We start from the raw sequence: 24,078 nt of genomic DNA, 5'->3' as shown, positions 1-24,078 counted from the left end.
TCAGACCAGGCGGAGTAGATTTTTCCTGTGAGGAGGTGGAAGATGGAAAACGGGGCAGGTGGGCCGAGAAGGGCCCTGTCTTGGGAAGTCCCAGCCAGGGCTTGTCCCGCAGGCAGTGGTAGTGGGACTTTCTGAGAGTTTGCAGACTGGTCTGGCCATTGGTGCAGGCTGGCTGCAGTGGGTGGGGCCGGGGAACAGCTGAAGGCGTCAGGGGTGATCAGGTTGGAGCCCAGGTGGGCACAGGGGAGAGGGGCGGCAGGAGTGGATGGGGGGCAGCATCCACATGCTTTCTGTTTGCCTCTTGCTCTCTCCGCCTCCTCCTCTCCTGTCACCTTGGCAGCCCTGCTTCTTTCCCACCCAGGTCAGTGTGCCAGTGGCGCTTCCGGTGGTCAAGACCTTGCCAGCCCAAGGCCCTTGCTGGCGGACTTGGTCTGGCCGGTTTTGAGTCACGAGCAAAGGAGGGCAGCCTCGCTTTCTTTAGCACAGGAGTGAGAAGGCAGCGCCGCTTCAACCTCACAGGAAGCCTGAGGCCCTGGCAGCACCTGACAGCAGGCGCGACCCCCCGCCAAGGGTGAGAAGAGGAGCCCACCCCCTGGGCCGCTGGGGGCAGCGGCGGCTCTTACTCCAGGCCGGGGAAAGCAGGTCAGCCTGCACCCGGCCAGCCACCCGGGCACTGGTGTCTGCCCCTGAGTGGAACACACAGGGCCAGGCACCTGACAGAGGGCTTGTCACTGGAGTACTGGGGTCCACCCCACTGCATAAGGGTGTGGCCAAGCAGGCCCTCAGTCTCTTCTGTCACACACCTCCCTCAGGACCGCATGCCTCTGCCTCACCGGTCTTTTGCCCTGACCTTATGAATTGTCAACCCCATCCTAGAAGGGCACAAAGAAATGCACATCAGTGCCCCAGGAGCTTCTGAGACTGCTGGGAAAGCAAAATAAGCTCCTGGGGAAAGAGGAATGACCAGGTGACCAGGCCAGGCCCTGTGCAGCGTGGGAGGTGAAGGACTCAAAGGAAAGCAGGCTCGAAGCTTCAGAGTAGGTGAGACAGATGCGGCTCTGTCAGATGCGGATCGAAACAGGTCAGGAGAAGGCGGCTGTGGATGGAGGTGGTGATTTGGGTGGGGGAATGGATAGAGGGGACTCCTGAAGGAGATGTGGGAAGAGAGACATGGGGGACTGGGGAAGGAGGAGGAAGGAGGAAGAAGAAAGCTATGGAACCAGAGTTGATCAGCATGATCACCTGCAGGGCCATGAGGAAGACGGAGCTCCGAGAGGAGGGAGCTCCCCAGAATTCAGCAGGCGTGGAGAAGCGGGCAGGTGCGGACACTACCTCAGGGAGCCTGCGTCCACAGGAGGTAGAAGTGACAGTCAGAATAAGAGGCAGGTCTTGGATCTTCAAAAGCAAAATAGGAGATGATGAGAAAGAAGTCCTGAGTCCAGGGAGGACCCAGGCGAAGGCGAGGGAGAAAGGAGCCGGGCGGGCGGAGCAGAAAAGGTGGAGGTGCTGCCTTGGATTTCACAACAGGCTGCTTCCCTTTCTCCTGGATCTTGTGCCAGGCCTGATAGCATGTGCTGGCGTGGGCCCACGGGACCGGGACCTGGTCTTCATCCCTGCAGCCCGCTGCAGGGAAGGTCAAGCAGCTGGAGGGAGCAGGCAGTCGGGGGGTAAAGGGAGTTCTTAGCTCAAGGCTGGGAGACTGAGCACCGGCCATTATTCCTCTCCCCTCTGCCAAGGATTCCTGTCTCCTTTGTCCGTCACAGGCCCCATCAGAGCTCTTAGCTAGACATTCTCCAGAGGGCCGTAAACATTAGTGAAAGGCCCTGAATGGCTCAGCTTTAGGGGCCCAGGATGACGGGAAGTCAGAGGGGTAACCACAGGGAGGTGAGGGCAGGAACTAGCTCCATCTTCAGCCCTCCTGGCAGCCAGTGCTGCGAAGCAGCCTTTGCTGAGACTGTAACTAGACTTCAAGTTCTAAGCAGTGAAGCCGCGTCTCTTTGGGGCTTGGCTGCCCACGCTGACCCCATGACAACCACCATGTCAACAGCGGGCCCTGCAGAGGTAGGAACATCAACAAGCAAGGAGGCGATGGCTGGATGACCTCATCGGAAAAGCAAACACATCCCCCACACAGCTGGGGAAGGAGGAGCCCATCAGTGGCTGGGAGGCTGCTAGGGAGAGAGCAGGCCAGGGAGAGGAAGGGGCCAGAGGGAGACCAGTGTGCTCAAGAATGACAGGTACAGAGCTGGGAGCGCCCAGCAAAGACAAGGCCACCCTGCTGAGGATGAGAGCTGAGGGATCTCAGTCCGACCAGCTAAGGGTGGAGAGGGTGGTGTTGGTGAAGACGAGCATGGGCCAGCAGGCCACTGGCCACACATGCTCTGACGGAAATCTAAAACAGCCACTGACCTTGAACCTGGCACTTTCTTTTATGGGCTGGATTGGTGTGTAAATTAGTACGGCATCATATAAAATGAAAACGTGCATACAGCTCAGATAATCCACTGGCACAGAACACACCCACTTTATAGGGCACTACTGTGTAGATAGCCAAAGAAAACAATCGGAAGATGGTGTGCAATGACAGGCAAAGGCATCGAGGACAATGTTCAGTGACAACAATAAAGATGAGCTTGCGTAACTTCATGCTATGATTTCATCTGATTCAAAAGAGAGAAATGGCGTATGTTAGAGGAAAAAATACCTTCTCTGTATTTAACTCAAGGAACGGCAAATTGTGGTTATTTTGGGTGTTAGACCAGAAAGCTGAGGTTCTAGGGTGGTGTAGGTTTAACCCATACCTTCCTCTAGGTATCATCTTACAGGAGTATGAATTGCTTTTATGGTAATTTTTGTAAGTCTGGAGCTCCTCTTGCCTAACTGATTTCCTCTACTGGTCTAATAGTTTTCACGGCTGTATTCTGTGAACTAAATAGAATACAAGTCTGACCAATAGGAATTTGTCTGAGGATAAAGGAAGAAAGTCTCTGCAGCCGAGGTCATCTGAAGTTCTCTTCCTTCTGTTTTCTGCTCTGAAGGTTCCATCCTCTTTCCCATAACTGGCTCCTCTGGTCTGAGTCCGGAAGCTGCACAGAGTTGTGGGAAGAGCCCTGACTTGGCGGGCTCTCCTCTCCCTGTAAGGTGGGGCACTGCTGCCTGCTGTGCCTACATCACACAGTTGTGAAGATGAAGTGAAACAACACTACTTAAAGTTCATGCGTGGGTGTGTGTGTGTGGGGGGGGGGGGTGGGGGGGGTGGGGGGGTGTGATGCTGGGGAAGAAACACGGAACGCCTGCTGGGCAGACGCTCCGCACTGAGCTACATCCAGAGCCCTTTTTAATGTTTTTGAGACATGGTCTTGCTAAGTTGTCCAGGTTGGCCTAGAACTTGCCTCCTCCTGAGTAGCTGAGATTGTAGGTGTACGTCACCATGCTAAGCTGAAGGTACCTAGTTCCAGCAGGGTGAGTCCTGTGTGTATATACATCTAAGGTTCTTATAAGTCAACATCGTTAAAAAGGCAGAGGCATGATCCAAGGCAATAGTCAAAAAGTTCAGTTCTTGGGCTGGAGTTGAGGCTCAGTGGTAGAGAGCTTGCCTAGCACATGTGAGGCACTGGGTGTGAACCTCAGCACCACATGAAAAAATAAGTAAATTAAATAAACCTATCGTGTTCATCTACAACTAAAAAAAAAAAGCAAAAGCTCAGTTCCCTGCAGGTGGTGGGTGTTGAGTGGTGGAATAAATGAACTGTCCTGAAATGGATGCATTTTGAGGTATCAGTTAAGCGGCCCCTGAAAGCAAAGTCACTTTTGGAAAATACAACTGGGAAGAATCTTAAGTATAATGGATGAGATCACCAACTACAGAAGCATTTCATCCTAAATGATGGTAAATGTGCTATATACAAAATCTAGGGATGCCCAAATCCAATTCGTATCCAAGTGAGGGCTTGCTAAACAGCAGGAATAGTTCTAAGCATGTGGCTTATTTAAGTCTCATAACGACCTTATGATCTCCACTTTGCAGAGAGGCGAAGCAATGTGCCAGAGTCACAGCAGGTAAATGGTAGAGCCAGGAGTCTAATTTCCGATAGTCTGACCCCCCAGCCCATGAGTGCGCTGACTGCCCCCCACCATTTAAAATGACAGGAGGGATTGTTCAGAAACTAGGACTCAAAGTATTAAAAACTGGTGATTTTTTTCTGACTGCAAAAGCATGTGTCAACATAACTGTTTCTAAACTTACCAGGTAACAAGAATCGATACTCTTGTAATTGCTTCCCAAACTGTAACGTGCATGAGAATCCCACCAGGGTCTGGTGACAATGGATTCAGGGCCGAACAGTGCGGAGCATGATGTGCTTCCCAGGTGCAAGCCCCGGTTCAACCGCAGCCTCCTCCGAAAGGAAACAAAAAACCGGAAAGCAATTCTGAGCCAATAGTCCTAGCGGGGCCTGGGATTTTGCGAGCCCCCTGCTGGTCCGTGACCACACTCTGAGGAGCAAGGCTCTAGGCAGCAGGCAAGAGGGTCTCTATCACTGGGGATGGATTTTCTGGTGAAAATGAAGAAGCGTGGCTCTGCTCTGAACCTTAGTCTCTCCCGTGAGGTGGTTTCCAAAGCTGAGAGCTCTGTGAGCCCCTGCCCCACAACCGCTGAATTTTGGGACCAGCAAAGCAGGCCTGAGTCGCTCCCGGGCTTTGTCCACCCACTGGGCCCTGTGGGTGAGGAGCTTTCTCTAGGCATCTTGCTGAGGGGAATCAGATGAACAGGAGTCCTGAGCTGGCTGGAAGGGGATGCTGGTGAGGCACCACACGCCACAGTGGGAGGGTGGACTGGGGGACTGGTGGCCAAGCTCAGGAAATGTCTGCAGAGAGACTGAATCATCAGTCAGGTGTACTGGGAGATGAGGTGTGTGGGTAGGTGAGAGGTGGCAGGTCGGGGAGAAGGGGCTGAGGGGGACGGGAGGTTGGCTGTCTGTGGCTGCTGTGTTTAAACTCGGCCCAGGAGTGTGTGCTGTGAGGGCAGGGGCTGGTCAACCTGGCTGAGCTCCTGGACCCACAGCAGGCTGTTGGTTGAATGAATGAAGAGCTGGGGCAGCCATGGACAGCTGAAGTTCTGCACCCCCACCCCAGAGATGACTCTGGGTGATTCAAGTCCTGCCATCCCCCCCCCCCCCACTTCTTAGTCTAAAGCCACATGTCCTTAGTCTAAAGTCCTGACCCTTTTCCGCTGCAGGATATTACTTACAGAATTCCAGGATCTCTAGCAAGTTGCTTTTCTTCCCTGCAAAGGAGCTGAGAAAGCTGAGCCTGGAGTCCCCCCAGAAGTGTTCCTGAAGTGTGAGAATGCTGGGCTGTCCTGAGGCCGGCTTCAAGGACCATCCGGGCCATTTCAGGCTCTGGGAACTGCGTTCCTCCTGTTCCTTCCCTCTGGGTCCTCTGCCATATCACATCACCATGTGCGACCACGAAGCCAAATGAGATGAGCAGACAGAGGTGGAGGGGAAGGAGGCACTTCTGGAGTAGGAGGGCCAGTTTCTGCTTTGGCAGGGAAAGGGATGGACCAGCCCAGTCCAGTTCTTTCTTGCTGTGGGATGCTGGTCTGAGGCCAGTCTAAACTTGTGAGTCTCCACATCAGGGCTTGGTTGTCTGGGTGCTTGATGGCACTCTCCCCCACCAAGACCCCCACCCAGGCCCTAAGCTTGTCCTGGACCCTGCAGGGGCACAGCCATGGAGGCTGGGTGCCCAGTCCTGCTTCGTGCAGAGAGGCTTTGGGAAGTGTCAGGATGAGGCCCGCCACAACTAAAGTAGGTGGACAAGAAAGGGGGACAGTGGTGTCCTTCCTTGAAACAGTATTTTGAACCTACTTCCTGGAGAAGCTGACTCCAGGGGGGTTTGAATAACAAGGCGGTTCCCTTTCTTGAGAAGACTCAAGAGAGTTTTCAGTAACTCTAAGACATGGTCAGGCAGCAACCTTACTTTTGGAGAGAATCTGTGCTCTGCCCTACCTCTTTCCACTCCAGGGCCACTGTTGGAGATAGGTCTCTTAGAAAAGCCCTTTTCTCTTCCAGCAGGGTTTGAGGAGGCTTAAAATACAGGTGGTAAAGCAAGAGTTAATAAAAATAAGGAGGAAAGAAGGGAGAAGTAAAAGTGTGAACCTACGTGCGGAGAAGAGTCAACACCTAACTCCCTCTGTACCTGCTGGCATGCTGGGAGAAGGCGCCAAGCTCTCCGAGGGCTTCACTGTGCTTTCACCCTCTGTGCCTCAGTTTCTCTGTATCTCTTCAGAGGTTTATTGAGAGTCACGGGAGAGTACACGCAGAGGATCTGAAATAGTGCCTGGCCCCAAGCATTCTCTCATTTATCTGGGAATGGGGAGGGACTGGCGGACCAAGAGGAGCTGCTTACATGGAAGTTGCTGCCTGCTCTGCCCGGATGTGCTCTCCGGGAGGGCCTGGGAAACTGACTGGTCCTGGCCCTGCCCCACGCTGTTCCCAGGCCCACTCGAGTTCCCCTCTTCCCAGCAACTTTTGTAGGATGCTTACTTCATGCACATTGAATGTGACCTTAGGCGCATTTCCTTGACTGCAAGTCCCTCTGAGCTCAGAGAGTGGTATCTTTCCCTCCTTTTGTCCCAACTTCCGCAGGTCTGGAGGGGCTTACCCAGCCTTCCTAGCTCTTTGCAGTTCAACTCCACCCACCATTACTGAGGGGTGGTAATATTCCCAGGAAACTCCAAGCCCACAGAGCCTTGTTTGGTGTTCTGCAGCTGGTGGCAGGCTGTCTTGTTCTGTCCTCTGCGGGTGAGGGACCCCCAGGCTGCTGGGCTCAGTGGTGGTGGTTCACCAAAGCTCTCATGGGCAGTTGAGGTCTGTGCCAGGCCAGTGAGCCCATTCATGTGCCGTGTGCCACAGGTTGCTCCTCCCCTTCTGGCAGCAGCCTGATGTCCTTGGACCCTCACTCCCTACCCACAGAGTAGTCCAGATGGCTGGGAAAAGGAAGGGGTCTGTGGCCTCCTGACACACACTTCAGACATGGGCTGTGCAGTCAGTGCTGTGCCGGTCACTGAATAAAGAGCGCTTAGATGTGCTAGACACCCTTTAGGACAGAAACAGATGTTGACTCATGTAGCTCTCCCAACGGCCCTGCAGGAGGACTCTCCATCTCTCCTGTTTGAAGATGAGCAAACTGCAGTGGAAAATGTATTTTCCCATGATCATGTGACCAGAGAGGAACAGAGCAGGTAGTTTGCGTCTGTGTTCAACCACCAGACGAACTGGCCTCCCTAGGATCCCAGTGTGTCAGTACCAAAGGCTTGATTCTAACACGGATTAGATGACTCTTAAGCCCTCTGAACACTCTCCCCAGCATTCAGAGAAAAGGCCAGAAGAACCAAGGCCATCTGTAGGCGAGCTGGGGGGTCCTCGATCTCCTCTTTCTTTTCCTTGTCTCCAGAGGCAAAGCCTCTTTTCTCCTATGGAAGCATAAAGATGTCCCTTGGAAACAAGGTGGGTACAGGTCCTGGAGGACTGGCTGCACTCTCTGAGCCCCAGCACTCTCCCAAAACTTGAAATCCCTCCCTGGACTGTATCCTCCCACCTTGGTGATGTTCACCATGGCTGCCCGACTTCAAGAGATACTACCTCCGACTGAAAAAGCACATGATGGAAAAATTCTAGGCAATTTCCTTACAAATAATTACTCTGGAAATTGTCTTAATTGGCAGATTGCTAAGGACCTTTTCAGATCAGTCCTTTTACTCAATGCTTTTATAACCTCAATAAAGGTTATAAAAGGTTGGGGAGTAGCACATTCATACCAGAATTACACTCCAGGGTCAGTGCTCTGGGACATGAACTTTCTTTGGCAGGCATGACCTTGGGACCCGGAGCTCTGTGTAACTCATATAACTGTACCACATGTTCTGAGCAAGTCAGAGGACACTCAGGTGAAGTTTAACTCAGGTGGAGTCATTGGGGATGACTCAGATATAGCAAAAATTTCAACATTTTTTTGTTGCTGCTATTCAGTGCTCTGCTGCTGGAAGTGTTAAACTTGTGGGGAGGGCTACAGAGCATTCCAAACCTGGTATTTCTGGCTGGAATATTTTAATCTTACTATTCCCTGGCCAAAAGATCACGACCTAAATCTCCCAGGGCATGATTGGTTAGTCTTGAGCTTAAGCCATGAAACAGTCTCAAACGTTCACAACAAATCTTTTTAGTATCAAAATCACACCCTGTACCTCACAGGGGACCAGGAAGCAATCTTAAATCTCAGGACAGGAAAGCTTCCAGGATGCAGAGACCAACCCCCTTCCACCCTTTTCTACATCCTAAAGCAGGCATATTCTCGGAAAGAGCCAAGCGGAAACTGGCATTTCCTGAAGGCCCACTGCGCTCCAGTCACATGCACTCGCTAACCCACAGAGAAGGACTGCCTGTTAACATTTTACATTCCTGACAAGGCGTCAGGGAGACGTGGGATCTGCTCAAGGTGACACACTGCAGCAAGTGTCAGGATCTGAATCCGAAGCAGCGTCCTTACAGCCCTGGCGCAGAAAACGCAGGTCTGCCTTGGGGAAATTAATGACCCACAGCCACCCTGTAGTCTGCGCCACAGCCGGGGACGCAGGCCGGTTCCCGTGACTCTCCAGTCTTTCAGCTTTCACCCAGGAGCATGACTGCGGAGCAGGGCGACCACGTGAGCCGCCCCGCCCCAGCGCCGGGCCAGAGACAGCCTGTCTGGCCAAGGGCAAGTCGCAGGTGCGAGCGAGCCAGGACGGGATCCGGTGCCCTGGGGCACACCTCCCCTCGCCGTCCCGGGCCGCGGCCGGCCGTGACACCCAGGCGCGGGAGTCTAACTGCGCTCGAAGCGCGGCCGGCACCGCAAACCGGGGCCGCGTATGAGAAACTAGAAAGGAGGTTGGCCGTGGCCTCCGTAGCCCGCAAGACGCCCTCCCGAGGCCGGGAGAGGGTTCGCGCGGGCTCCGCCAAGGACCGGACGCTGCGGGACACCCGGGAGGCCAAGGAGCGACCGCCTCGTCCCACGTGGACGCGCTCCCCGCCGGGGGCGTGGCCGCGGCGCGACCTGGGCCAATGAGCCTAGCCGTAGGGCTCGCCCAGTCGGGCGCGCCGGGCCGGCAGGGACTGCGTCACTCCGGGGGCGGGGCCTGGGCGGCGCGAGGCGCGGCGGGTCACGCGGGTCGCGCGCCGGCTATAAGTAGGGGCGGCGGCGTGCTCCGCCAGAGTGATGGCTGCCGGCGCGCGCTGCGTGTTCTCTTCTTTCTGCTGCTGAGGCGCCCGCAGCCACTCCCCGTGCGGGCCGCGCGCCCGTCTAGCCGTCGCCCCGGGCCCTCCTGGCTCGCCGGCCGCTGGAGCGTCTGGTCTCTTCTGCGCGACCCTGGGTTCCCGTGGTGAGTGGCGGCGCCGCCTCGCCGCGGCTCTTTCTTCTCTCGGGGCGGGCGCCGACGCCGCGGCGGGGGAGGCGGCGGGCGGCCCCTGGCTCGCGGCGGCCGCCTCCCTCCGCGCCCGCCCGCCCGCGGGCCTTTTTGGCGGTCCCGGGCGGCGCGCGCGGGAACGGCCCTGTTCCGGCCTCGAGCGCGCGCGCGGGCCGGCGCGGGGGACCCGAGCCACGTGCCCCGCCGCCGCGCGTCCCGCCGGGGACGGAGACGAGGACCGCGGGGACGGGGGCCGCGGGTGGAGCACGCCGGGCCTGGCGCTCGGCGCCTGGGGCGCGCTGCCATTGTTGTTCTCCCCCAGGGTGAACTTGCGTTCTCGCTCCGGTCCGCCATGGAATCCTGCGCCGTGCTTCCAGCCCTCCAGAGCCAAAGACACCCCAGACAACAGACGCCCTCGCGCAGCCTCTAGAGTAACTTCGCAGCCCGCCTCCAGCCGCAGTTTACAGTATTTAATTTTATATAATATATGCTATTTATTACCGCGTTTTGATACCTCACATTCTGTTTACACACCTCGGAAGCCGCTCAGTCGTCCTCGGGTTGATCAGACCACTGCTCGAGGGCATGGCATCCACCGTGGCCCCGCTGATGGCGAGCACCGCGTCCGTCCCGCTGGTGGAGTACCGGCTGCTCGTCCTGGGCTTCATCATTGCGTTCGTCTTGGCCTTCTCCGTGGGGGCCAATGATGTAGCAAATTCGTTCGGTACGGCCGTGGGCTCGGGCGTGGTGACCCTGAAGCAAGCCTGCATCCTGGCGAGCATCTTTGAAACCGTGGGCTCCGTGCTGCTCGGGGCCAAAGTCAGTGAGACCATCCGGAAGGGCTTGATCGATGTGACCATGTACAACTCGAGCCAGGAGCTGCTGATGGCCGGCTCAGTCAGTGCTATGTTTGGTAAGTTCTTTTTCTGTATTGTGCTCTTGTTGGTGGGTGAGCAGATTTGTGTCATGGGTGGTTTCATTTTGGGGCTGAACCTTTCGGATTATTTCCTTTGTAACACTGCTTACATAATGATTTTTTTTTTTTTTTTTTTTTAATTTTCCATTTACTTAACTAAAATTTGACCGTTTCAGGTTCTGCTGTGTGGCAACTAGTGGCTTCGTTTTTGAAGCTCCCCATTTCTGGGACCCATTGTATTGTTGGTGCGACCATTGGTTTCTCCCTCGTGGCCATGGGGCAGGAAGGCGTCAAGTGGTCCGAACTGATAAAAATTGGTATGTTTGATCCTGAATGGCTTAATTTTTGTTACTGTCCAATGTTACCTTGGCTTTGCATATGTATATAAGTGGTGTAAAATGGGCAGATTTTTGAGTTTTGAAAATAGAGCATTTAACATTTAAAGTATTTCCAAAGTTTCACTAGTTTACAGTTATCCTTCCTGTGTTTTTTTTCCAGTGATGTCTTGGTTCATCTCTCCACTGCTTTCTGGTATCATGTCTGGAATCTTGTTCTTTCTTGTGCGTGCGTTCATCCTCCGCAAGGTAATCTTTCTCCTCCCTGTTGTGACCTTCCAGGGGTCACACTCACTCTGTTTCACACTTGGTCACATTCTTGGCAGATGTGATTGGTGTGTAGGTATGTGGCCTTGAGAAGGTAGAGTTCTTTGTTCTGTACATCTCTTGTATGTTGTGGAGTTGCATGAAAAAAGTGAGTTTTTAGTACCCAAGAAGACATTCAGGAAGAAAAAAAATTGAGTACTGTGGGGCACCTAGGAACAGGCTTGAAGGAGGAAAAAAAGTAAGGAAACATATTTGAGGTGGCTTTCCCAGCTCTATGTGGGTGAGTACTTCATTGAAACCACCATTGTTTTTAGGACATTTGAAATTGATAGCTTCGGGTTCAACAAGTCACAACATCCCTGTGGCTGCAGCTAAATATGGGTCTCTGCAGTGCCGATTATTGGAACCAGTTTATAAGTTTCTCAGTGAGGCTTCTACCTCTTGTGGTGATTCCATTTTCTCAGTATAGGTAAAAAGAACCAGTAAAGATAGGTTTCTTTATTTCCTTTTTTGGGGGGGTGTATTGGGCAGCAATTTAATTTCCTATTTGAAAATTCCTTGTGAGGGACCTAGTAGCATTTCTTTTATCAAGAAGTCTGATGCTGGCTCCAAAATAAAAGTAGACAACAAGGGATTACGTTGGTATTGGACTGAGTTACAGTGAGAATAAATGCATTTTTCTTGGGAAACAAAGTTGTCCTTTTTCTAAGGTGAATGTTCTTAACGACCCATTGTTATTCACTTAAAAAATGCCCTAAACTGTAGAAATCTGAGTGAAGAGAGATAGCTAGTTTAATCTCAAGGGGTAAGAATGTATTCAGACCTCCACTTGTCTACTGTATTTCTGAGCTTCTCTGGGGAAGAATTTGTGTTTGTCTTACAGAAATTTTATTAACTGGTAAAGTGATTCTCTAGTTACTATTTGCAACCTGAGTTTGGCAGAACATAGTAGTTTAATGCTTTGCACATTTACAGCTTGTCATAATGTGACAGTAAAAAGTCCACTGGTTCTGGTTCTTAAGTTTTGTAGTTTCAGTCAGGAAACAGGTACGATTGGCACCTACACTCCACTGCCTACATCTGTCGTGTGTGGTGATATGCTTAAATTTGAGACACCAGAAATCAGGACCCAGAGTATTGTGTTCTTTCCAGAACTCTGTATCCCACTGCATGCCAGAGAACCAGAAAAATTAACAGCATCCCTTGTTAAGCGTTCCTGCTTTATGAAGGTTTACACTGGCCCTTTTGATTATCGGGAAGTAGATCATGCTGATTCTGGAGACTGTGTGTGTGTCTGATCTCCACAAAATAAATCTGCCTTTCCTGGAGGGGGAGGTGGTGCTGCTGTGAGGTGCACAGAGGGACCTGCAGTGGAGGAAAGCATGCCCGGTGTCTCCCTCTGCCCTGTTGCTGAGGGCTCAGGTGGATTGCTAACTGTATCTGTGAGTGTGGGATAGGCATGCTCAAGGATGACTACTGGAATGGCGTTTCAAACGGTGCTGACCGAGGATCTTCTGCACTCGCACATGCACACGCACACTCGCATGCTCACACTCTTGCATGCCAGTCCCTCAGTGATGAGTTGATGAGTATGAACATTTGTGGTTGTTGTTAGGTTGTAAATTTCAAGAAAACATTCTTAGACTTGTAAGCTTTAGGGAGTCCTGCTGTACAGTCTCATTTAAGTCTCTATTAAGATATGTTCTCTTAAAATTCAATCTTGAGGGGCTGGGCAGATAGCTCAGTCGGTAGAGTGCTTGCCTTGTAAGCACAAGGCCCTGGGTTCGATCCCCAGCACCCAAAAAAAAAAAAAAAAAAAAATTCAATCTTGAAAATTGAGGTTAAAATGTTTCCTTTATTTAAAAAATACTGTTTTTTGAAAATTTTCTGAATGTATTTTCCAAAGGTGTTGGCCATTTAGTAGGAAAAGGCAGAGTGGAGGTGGGGTTCTTCTGTGAAGATCTGTGGCATTAAACAGGAGCAGTAGTGAAGGAAAGCTTTCCTGTTGAGTATTTAAGTTCTATTCAAAACCAAGCATTCTTCTGGTCTTGAGGAATCATATTTAGTGTATGTAAGGTATGTTCTTTTAATATGTGAAACATGAACTATTCTGGTGAGGGAGAATGTGAAGACCCGTTTACTATCCCACATAACTAAATGATAAGGTAGTCACATTACTTCCAGGTGAAGTTTTAATTGTGTGCTATGTAGGTCATATGGTGTTAGTATTATTTCATAAAGTGCTTTCTCCCTGGTTCCCTCTTGGAAGTGACTGGGAAGAGGTTTGAGAGGGGTAAAAGGAAGAGATCTTCCTGTTTTTACCTTTTTCTTAGACTCTTCAGAATTACTAATTTTGTTCTAAAACCATAAATCCAAATTTTATAATGTACTACGAGTAGTATCCTCAGCTACTTTATTATTGTTTGTTTACCTCAGGAAATACTTAATTGGGAATAAGGAAAACAATACATAGGCTACTTTATATTTTTATGTATATGTATGTATATATATATTTTTAGTTGTAGATGAATACAATATTTTTATTTTATTTATTTTTATGTGGTGCTGAGGATTGAACCCAGTGCCTCACATGTGCTAGGCAAGCGCTCTACCACTGAGCCACAATCCCAGCCCCTACAGGCTGCTTCTTAACTCTGACTAGTCAGTTACAGTGTGATTTGCAGATGCCTTATTACTTATTACTTATTTCTTTCTGTTGAAAGAAGTCCCCAGTGAAGTCTTTTGAACCTTAATGTTTTAATATTCAGAGTGGGGCCTTAGGGTTATTTTTTTTTTTTCTTCACAGTTAGCCTTTGAAGAACAAGGCACCCCGGTGGTAACCTTGTTGTCTGCTCACAGGGTGCCCAACATTGTGGAGTTACTCAGGGAAGTTCTCTAGGCTCTTGATTTTGGTTGTCTCACTACCTGTTCTTAGCTGGACCAGCTGGCATGTATTTGTAATCCCTCTACTCTGAGAGACCGAGGCAGGAGGATTGTGAGTTTGAGACCAGCCTAGCCAACCGTTTTATACTGGTTTAGAATGACACCCTTACTCATACATGGGTCTGTGAGCTTTCCCTTCTTTTGTTGATCTTCAGCCCCCCACCCCTCTCTCCCCACAGTGCTGATTAGTCTTATTAGAAGCTTTAAATCTCTTGTAGATCTTGCCCTCTGACCCTTCTGTCTGGGATGTTCCATCAAGACAGCATTAAGCCTTGAGGCAGAGGCCTTTAAAGTTTAGTCTTCCCATATATTTATTCAGATTGGTGATCCCATTCCTTGGGTTTGTCTTGAATATTCTCCTGTAGAATTGATACACATTTGTTATGAGTGGAACACTTCTCATTTTTAGCCACGTTGGCCTTACTGCTGTTTCTTAAACATTTCCCATTTTTGCTTCAGGGCCTTTGCGCTTGCCCTTACTCTGTCCTGCCCTCCAGTGGCTGGTTGCCTTGTTCCTTGTCCATCCTGAGATGTCTGTGTCTTGACTGAACTGATGCTCACTCCCAGATCCCCTTCAAGTGAAATGTGCTGCTCCTTCCAGCATTGTCCTCTTATTCTGTTTTTGGTTTCTCTTCAGCATTTGCTAGTATGGTACAGTGTTTTGTACTAGAATATGAATGTCTGTTCTTGGAGAACAAAATTTTGGTCTTAACTTCCTTCTATATTTCAGTACTCATAATAGGTTTTTGGAATTGAACCCAGAAGTGCTTTACGACTGAGCTACATTCCCAATCATTTTTATTTTTTATTTTCAGATGGGTTCTTGCCAAGTGTCTGAGTCTGGTTTCAAACTTGAGATCCTACTGCCTCAGCCCCCTGAGTTACTGGGTTTCCAGGGGACTTCCACCATGCCAGCCCAGAATAGTTGTAGCCTCAGTGAATGCATAATGCACAGTTGACATTTATCTTTCTACTTTGGTAAATGTTAGCTATCCCGTGCCTATCAGATGTTTGGATGAGGTGATTGTTGCAGGTTTTCTACCTGTTTTATTTTTAATCTTTGAAGATATAAAGTCAGGCAAGCCGTGTTCTAACATCTCATAGTCTTGTCTCTTTCAGCTCTTAGGTATAGTGCATCTTCAGGCATAGGCTTGGGTTTATGTGTGTCTGAGAAACATGAGTGTTGAAACTGATGATTCAGGGTGTTAGCAGTCACTAGTAGAGGTAGCTTTGTTATTAAACATAGCAGAAAGTGTCCACTTTTTGGTCACAGGTGGAATTGGCTTTTTCATGGAGACTTACAGGAGCAAGTGCAGGAAAGCCCAGTTGGCCTTGGGAATTACAGTAGAAGCTGCCCTGTTAAAAGATTCTATGGAAATGGGTTAACTTGTACAGCTTGTAAGATACTGATCTTAATGTTTTACAGGCAGACCCAGTTCCTAATGGCTTGCGAGCTTTGCCAGTTTTTTATGCCTGCACAGTTGGAATAAACCTCTTTTCCATCATGTATACTGGGGCACCGTGTAAGTACATATCAAAATACTTAAATGTGAATTTAACGTAATTTACAAAACTTGCATTAAATGCCCAATTTACCCCTTTTTGCTTTACAGGGCTGAAATCTCCTAGAAGGTGACTGGCCTGCGCCCATTTCAGAAGGCTGCAGGCTAGTGTATGCTGAGTTAATAACCTAGATAGTTTTTCAACCAAAAGAGACCTGCTCAGATTCTAAATCACTACAGACCTTTCCTCTTTAGTCTTCACAGGATCCATCGATAATATGACCTTCTCCCTCCCTTTTTCCTATCTATGCTAAAAATGCTGGAATTGATACTCGACTACTGAAGAGTCACTAGTTATATCTGTTCTTCAATAATCAGTCATTCAGGACTGGCTTGCTGGGTATCGTTTTTCTCTCCCAAGTGGAGCCACTTTTGTTTCTAAGTACTAAATTTACTCCCCTGAATCTGCTTGGATGAGAAGAGTTGGGATGCTTGACACCTGGTCTAAGTACACTTGGAAGAAGAATCCAAGCAGCTAAGAGGAAAAATAATGAGAACGTGAAGGTCGAAACGGGTGCTTTTATATTGGGACTGAGGCGAGGCATGAATTAGATCATGGTGTTACATGTTTAATTTAGCGACTGTAGGAGGTTTGTAACTTCGACCTTGTCAGGTGGGAGAGTAGTTTGGCATCTGGGCTTTACTTGGCTGGATGATTCCTGACTGCATAAGTCAGTGGCTTTTAATCTTTCAACTGTGACCCACTGGAAGAAAAACACTTGCTGCCTGGGGCACCTGCATATGTACGTAGATGTTGAGAGAGACGACTGAGAGTGTCATGAAGCCATTTATTGTTACCTTGTGATCATATTTTGGGTTGGGGGTGGTACCGGGGATTGAACTCGGGCACTTGACCACTGAGCCACATCCCCAGCCCTGTTTTGTGTTTTATTTAGAAAGAGGGTCTCACCGAGTTGCTTAGCACTTCGCTGTTACTGAGGCTGGCTTTGAACTCATGATCCTCTTGCCTCAGCCTCCTGAACTGCTGAGATTACAGGCATGAACCACTGTACCCAGCACCTTCGATCATATTTTAAAATATTCTTTAAAAGTTTTTTAAATGCTTATTGTATCCTACTAAGACTAATGGGTTATGATTCACTTTTCAAAGTCTCACTGAAGTAAGTCATTTTCCAAAACATGGAGCTAACAAAGTATTTTAACCTTGCCTTTATTCTTGGAATATCAGGAAAGAAATAGACAACTTTATGAGAATATTGCTCTTGGAGCATATAAGACTCCTTACCAAACAGTGCAGGTGGAGAGAGGCTAGTATGCTGAATTTCCATTCTGTTGTACGTGGAGTTCTTCACATAAATCCAAAAAGTCTCCCATGAGGCTGTGAGCACTTACTATCTATGTGGTTGCAGCAAGAAGAACTGATAGTTAAGATTAGAAACTTAACCTCTCCATCATTTCTGAAAGTGGGAACTTTGATATTCTCTGACCTTTGTGGATCATTCATAAGAAAACCCAGTCTCATTTCCCCTTTCACTTGGAATGAGACAAATTGTGATAGAAATTTCACATGTGTTGTAGTTGGTATAAGCAAGTGCAAGGCTAAAACTGAAAGCAGAATTAAAATGCAGTCTTAACTGCTGCCATAAACTTTAGTTGTGAGAGAACTTCAATTTCTATCTGATTTTTAAAGGCTAATTGTGGGTGAGGGCACTAGAATTTCCATTTTAAAAGTAATTTAATACCTAGTGGGCAAAATACAGCAAACCAGGTACAAGTACCTAAACTGTTGTCTAAGCCACAGGTCTTCAGAGAATGTCTTGGCCCCGCAGTGTTACCGTGCTGCCCTCCGTCTTACTGGTAGAGGCTTATTGCTTGGAGCCTGTTAGCTTGCAAGCGACAAGCAGGTGAGGACTCCAGTTGCTGATCCTTAAGCCGCAGGGAAGGTGTTGGTGGCAAGTCTCAGGTATAGCTCATTGGTGAAATTGCCACTGGACTTCCTTTGTGAAGGACAGCTATTTAAAATATTCTTGAACCTGTTGCCATAGATAATGTCCCTATTTTTCTTACCTTAGTTTGCTGCTTTCAGAGAGCTGATCAGGCTTTTCTGAAGGCTGGTGCAGTGGACATGGTGACTTTCCCAGAGTTATTTCAGCTTGCGAAGTGTGACTGCCAGCCCTTTCTTTTTAATTTTTGTAATCTCCATGTGCAGATAAACCATGTGGCAGGTAGACTCGAGCCAGGTGGGGAATGGAATGCTTCTGTTTCATACCAAGTCACAGGTCATCAGAGTAAAGCCAAGAAAAGGAAGAAAAACTAGCGTCTGAAAGCTTAGTCCATCTGGTGTTTCAGTGGCCCAAAGTGGTATGGTCTGAAAATGGCCCTTGGGATTTTCTCCCAGAGTCATGTAGCCGACGCGTAGTGAGCTCTGGACTTAGAGCTAGCTGCAGCTGTGCACGGTGGTGGGCTGGCTCGGGGAAGCCCTCCATCCCCAGGAGGGTTGACACGGTGTTGCCGGGGGCTGTTGCCCTGGGGTTTTCAAGATGCGCCATTTTATCTCCTAGTGCTGGGCTTTGACAAACTTCCTCTGTGGGGTACCATCCTCATCTCGGTGGGATGCGCAGTTTTCTGTGCCCTTATCGTCTGGTTCTTTGTATGTCCCAGGATGAAGAGAAAAATTGAACGTAAGTAATCATTGTAACAGAAAAAAGTTTAACTAGTAATGTGCTTTTTTTTTTTTTTTTTTTTTAAACCCTTATAAAATCCTGTATTTGGATAGCATTAGCAAAGATTCTAAATGGAAACTTGAAAATAATGGGTTTGTTTTCTTAACTGTTTTAAATGAACTTAAAATGACCTGAGACCTAATTGTAAAGAATTTCCAACCTACACTGGAGAGACAAGTTGGCCACTTACAATCTTCTTTCAGAATGTACCTCGGTCAGTTCCCAGCATCATGGTAAACAGAGAAGTTGTAGCCTTTTACTTGGGAAGTAGAAGGGTATCTTAATGAAAAATTAGGGGTCGGCACAAAGTGTTTTCATAGAGGAAGTATTTGCCCAGCTGCTGCGTATAATTCAGATTCAGACAGGTGAAGCTAAGTCCAGTGTGTGTATCTGACCTTGGACACAGATGTGCTGTGCCGAACACACGTATACACTGCTTTCCAAACGCCCATTGTGCAGATAACATGCAGATGTGCAGTGTACTTGTGCTAGAAGTTTAGCACAAGTTCTAGAAGTATACGTTTCCAAGTGTCCCGAGCAGGAATCATTTTTGTGACCATTATAACACACTATTGTCACTAATTAAATACTGAGTAAATTTTGATTAGTATCAATCTTATTTAAATCTTTTCCTTATGGGCTTCGAGCTTTTAAAAATCATTTTCAGCCCTTTCATCTACACAGATGCTGCATTCCTGACACAGGCTCTGTCCTCTGCAGCAGCGGGGTGCACATACTGCGGCAGCTTTGGGAAGACTGCTGTGTCACTGCAGCCGGACAGCTGTGCCGCAGGCAGCGAGGCTTTCGGGACTCCCTGACCTCGTTTCTCCCTCAGTCTGGGAGAAGATGAGACAGACTGGCTTTATCTCCAGTCTGGTTTGGCTGAGATGCCTGAGCCAAGTACTGACCCAATGGGCAGGAAGTGCTCCTGACTGGCTTGGATTTAGAGCTATAGGCATGTCTCTGTTTTATGCAGGTGGATGTGAAAATTGTCATCTTTAGTTTCTTGCATTGAGCTGTGTCACTTTGCATGAACTCAAACTAAAATTTGGGGAATTTCTTTTTACAAAGAACATGAATTAGGGGCAGTCCAGCTTTTCATTTGATTGGTAGTCCAAGCTCGAGCTACCTCCCACTGTAAGGAGAGAAGAAAGGTTTTTACATTTGTGAAGGGTTGTGAAAATACAGACCAAGAGTGTGGGCAGGACTTTACATAAAACCTGAAGTATTTGCTAGCTGGCCCTTCACAGCAAGTGTTTGTGACCCCTGCTAGAGGGTGTGCCGCACTACTGACTCAGTCCCAAGTGAAAGTTGAGTCCCTGGCAGACAGTAAAGCAGGCAGGACAGTCGACCTGTGTTCTAACAAAGTCTTACGTATATTCTTAGTTTGAGATAGACTGTGGGGGTAGAAGCATGGGGGATTTGGAGTAAGGTAGTGTGGTCACTACCAAACCAACCCCTGCCCCCTTTTTTTCCCTAGGAGAAATAAAGTCTAGTCCTTCTGAAAGCCCCTTAATGGAAAAAAAGAATAGCTTGAAAGAAGACCATGAAGAAACAAAGTTGTCTCTCAGTGATGTTGAGAATAGGAATCCTGTTTCTGAGATGGGGCCGGCCACTGTGCCCCTCCGGGCTGTGGTGGAAGAGAGAACGGTATCGTTCAAGCTTGGAGATCTGGAGGAAGCGCCAGAGCGGGAGCGGCTTCCCAGTGTGGACCTGAAAGAAGAGACCAGCATAGACGGCACCATGAATGGTGAGTCCACATTCCAGAGTTCTGCAGTTACCTGCATAGGCGAGTAGGCTGCTGGTCCAGACTTGATGGTCTTTGTAATGAATGTTACCTTTTTGGTCTTGGCTAGGCACAGTGCAGCTGCCTAATGGGAACCTCGTTCAGTTCAGTCAAGCTGTCAGCAACCAGATAAACTCCAGTGGCCACTACCAGTATCACACTGTGCATAAAGATTCCGGCTTGTACAAAGAGCTTCTCCATAAATTACATCTGGCCAAGGTAGGCGACTGCATGGGAGATTCTGGAGATAAGCCCTTGAGACGCAATAATAGCTACACTTCCTACACCATGGCAATTTGTGGCATGCCCCTGGATTCATTCCGTGCCAAAGAAGGTGAACAGAAGGGTGAAGAAATGGAGAAGCTGACGTGGCCTAATGCAGACACCAAGAAGCGTATTCGAATGGACAGTTACACCAGTTACTGCAATGCTGTGTCTGATCTCCACTCGGCATCTGAGATGGACTTAAGTGTCAAGGCTGAGATGGGTCTGGGCGACAGAAAAGGAAGTAGTGGCTCTCTGGAAGAATGGTCTGACCAGGACAAGCCTGAAGTCTCTCTCCTCTTCCAGTTCCTGCAGATCCTGACAGCCTGCTTTGGGTCATTCGCCCACGGTGGCAATGACGTCAGGTCAGTCCACTTTGAGTCTTAACATTACCACCTCTATTTTTAAACTCTCCTGTCCTTTTTATGTGCTTGTGGTGGTACTTCTGCCACTCGTGTGATGCTGAATAATCTAGACCGGGTGAGGTAAGAGCAGTTGTCACCTTAATAAAACAGAGAAGCCTTACTCTTTAGAGAGACTGCAAAGAATGTTTTTAACTATTCTGTACATGATACATATAGACAGAAGTGTTTCACAGAGACACCTTTATCTGTCCAAATGGGATGTAGTTCTTTAGTAAGTTATGGGATGTAAGGTGAAAAATTTAAAATCACTGCCCTGTTGAATGGAATTCTGGGTTGTTAAGCCTTAGTTCTGTGGTTTGTAAAATCACTGGAACCCAGGAGTTGCTGTAAGCTGCCGCAGGAGGGGGAGGCCACCAGCTGCATGGCACCCTCCTCCATCACAGATCGCATTGTCTTCTGTTGCATATGTTGGTGTTCCTTTGATTTTCTTTGAAAACAAGGTTGGTTTGTTAACTGGACTTGAAGACTAACCTTAGACAACCTAGTAAATCAGTAGATCCAGTTCTGCCTTGAAAGTCACCTCTGCCCCCTTTTCTCTTCCAGCAATGCCATCGGTCCTTTGGTTGCTCTGTATCTGGTTTATGTCACAGGGGAAGTTTCTTCCAAAGCGGCAGTACCAATATGGCTCCTACTTTATGGCGGTGTCGGCATCTGTATTGGGCTGTGGGTTTGGGGAAGGAGAGTTATCCAAACCATGGGGAAGGATCTGACGCCAATCACACCCTCTAGGTAAGTAGATAAAGCAGGTCTTAAAAGAGGCTAGTGTTATTTTTTAAGACATGTAATACTGTATATTGCTAACACGAGTAACAGGTTTTGTAATTTTTTAATGTTATTCTCATTGTTGGTGTGAACCTTTTAGATTTACTTGCTGTGTTGGTTGAATATTTACTAACTCAGCTTCGGTGATCTAACCATATTTTCTGAGGAAGATGTGTTATGCTAATGATGAATAACTGTGGATACCTTGTTTGTCTTGTCTTGGGAGCTGAGACTGATATTTACCAAATTCTTCAACATAAAATTAGAAACTTTAAAATGGAATTTGGGTAGGCTGGGGATGTGGTTCAGTGGTAGGGTGTTTGTCCAGTGCGTGTGAGGCCCTGGGTTCCATCCCCAGTGTGACACACACACGATGAAATTCCCAAAGAATTTAAACTGTAAATCAATCATTAGAGGATAGAGAAAGTGGGAGACCTGTGACCTGATTGAAAGCCGATGACAAGTGTAGCTAATGAAGATGTCAGGAGGTTTTGTCCCTGAGTAGAGCAAAGCACATTGCTATTTTGAGGAAGTGTTAGCTGAATTCATGACAGTCTTTTTGTGTTTGTAGTGGCTTCAGTATTGAGCTGGCGTCTGCTCTCACTGTGGTGATTGCATCAAATATTGGCCTTCCCATCAGCACAACACATTGCAAAGTAAGTGTGGTGTGGCTTGGCGTGTCTTCCAAGTGTTGTAGTAATGTGTAGGGTGTTTTATTTCACTTCTGATATTTTGATTTGTAAGTTTTGTGCAGTTGAAGTCTTGAAGAGTTCACAAGTTTAGAACCAGTAACTATAAGAATAAAGGCTTACATTTTATAATTTCTTGTCCGTTCTAAAATAAGCAGTTAAATATATGTATTCTCCCCAAATAATGGAAAATTTCTCTTCTGTAGTGCTAGCTATGACTTCTGGCTCCTGACCTCTTTGTTACTTAATCTTCCATCATTGCAGTCTCTTTATAGTTTTTCTTCTTTTTTCTTTTTTTGTATACTGAGTCATCTCTACTTAGCACCGTATGTTCTTTCTCTGTGGGGAAGCCGTTCAGAGTAATTTGGGTGTGTTTTAGTGAAATGGCCAGCTGGATAGTTCTGGCTAGGTGGGCTTTTTACCTTGTGTGGTGGCTAATGCCCTGGTTATAAGAAGCCTGGGATCCTTGCTGGGCTGTTGGGCAGTTTTCATAACAGAAAGCACATATTCAGAGCCTCTCAGGGCTGTAGTACTGAGAAACTTAGTGTCTGAAAGTCTTTGGGTGACTGTGTGATTGTAGGAAAAGGAAGAACAGGCTTCTTGAGAAGAAGGGAGGCTGGTCCAGCATGGAACCTGCCAAGTCATCCTTTCTCTAATGGGATGTCTCCAGGGGGCAGCTGTTAGGTCTCAGCCACCCTCTAGAACGGTTTTTGGAAAACCTATAAGCAGTATAAGTTCATTAGATTCTGGTACCATGCTTTAGTGTAGTTGGTGCCGATTCAATGATCAGAGTTCCATATTGTCTTCTTCTCAGGAATAGTAATCTTAGTGTGTTAGGAGCTAGCTTTTTTGGAGTTGGTCTTGTCTAATTGTCTGGGGCTTCTTGGCTAAACAACCTCAGGTGTCGTTGCCAAAATAGGTTTGACTTGTTAACTGATTCCTTGGTCTGCTTCTCTCCTAGGTGGGCTCTGTCGTATCTGTTGGTTGGCTCCGATCCAAGAAGGCTGTTGACTGGCGGCTCTTTCGCAACATTTTTATGGCCTGGTTTGTCACGGTCCCCATTTCTGGTGTTATCAGTGCTGCTATAATGGCAGTCTTCAAATATGCCATCCTGAGAGTGTGAAGCCAAGATGGAACTTGATGTCGATGTCTGGGACCACCTTACACATTCCTGCTCCCTGGAAGAATGATCACAGTGTTACTGAAGACCGACAGGAGTCTTTAAATGTTGGGAGCTGTGGGAGGAAGTGTTAATTATGCTATAATTGCTGTTGTGCTAAATATGACTTGTCTCAAAATTAGCTATGTAAAATAGCCAGGTTTCCACTGGTTCCTTCTGAGGTCCCCTTTCCTTCTGGGCTGTGAATTCCTGTACATATTTCTCTATTTTTTGTATCAGGCTTCAGTTCCATTATGTTTTAATGTTGTCTCTGAAGATAGCTTGTGTGTGTGTGTGTTTATTTTTTATTTTATTTTTTTTTAAACCATGCAGAGCCATCTTGCAGGGAGAGTATCCTCTGCTTTGTTGGTTTCACCAGCTTTTGCCGTAACACGCACAGGAATCTAACAACAAAACCATGTAACTGAAGCTTCCCTTGTAGTCTCCTAGGAATAGTCACCGGCACTCTGCCCTCCCGTCGCCGTGGCAGGTTCTCTCAGTGTATGTGGGAACTTCTTAGAGGGATGAGGTTCTTCGGACACAGTGAACATTTAGTAGTAACCTTGCAGACAATTCTTTGACCATTGTTGCTACAAAGTAGGAAGAAAAAGCCTTCTGGCAATCTTGGGTTGTTATTAAGATTTCTGGTGGTGTGGGATGGATGAATGAAGTGGATATGGACTTTGGGTAGTTAAATGGGACAGCCTTCCATGTTCATCTGTCTACCTCTTAACTGAATTAAAAAAAGCCTATGATTTTTAGAAAACTTGTTGTCCTGGTGTTTGTTCAACATATTTGAATCATCTGGGCTCCTGATCAGTTAGCCTTATGTAATTCTTAGGCGCAT

At 48.0% G+C, this 24,078-nt stretch overlaps 1 protein-coding gene across 1 annotated transcript; it reads left to right on the top strand.

Moving 5' to 3' along the window:
* Positions 1-9,228: 9,228 nt before the first annotated feature.
* Slc20a1 (solute carrier family 20 member 1) lies at positions 9,229-23,997 on the top strand. Its single transcript, XM_047522508.1, has 11 exons — positions 9,229-9,415; positions 9,762-10,352; positions 10,532-10,672; positions 10,854-10,939; positions 15,327-15,423; positions 17,985-18,104; positions 19,627-19,896; positions 20,003-20,561; positions 21,165-21,350; positions 21,955-22,039; positions 23,034-23,997. The coding sequence occupies exons 2-11, from the start codon at positions 10,025-10,027 to the stop codon at positions 23,193-23,195; spliced, it is 2,034 nt and encodes a 677-aa protein (XP_047378464.1). The 5' UTR covers positions 9,229-9,415; positions 9,762-10,024; the 3' UTR covers positions 23,196-23,997.
* Positions 23,998-24,078: the final 81 nt, after the last annotated feature.

The sequence above is a fragment of the Sciurus carolinensis genome, chromosome 13 (genome assembly GCF_902686445.1).
Source record: "Sciurus carolinensis chromosome 13, mSciCar1.2, whole genome shotgun sequence".
Lineage (NCBI taxonomy): Eukaryota > Metazoa > Chordata > Mammalia > Rodentia > Sciuridae > Sciurus > Sciurus carolinensis.
This window is presented reverse-complemented; position numbering and strand designations above follow the sequence as displayed.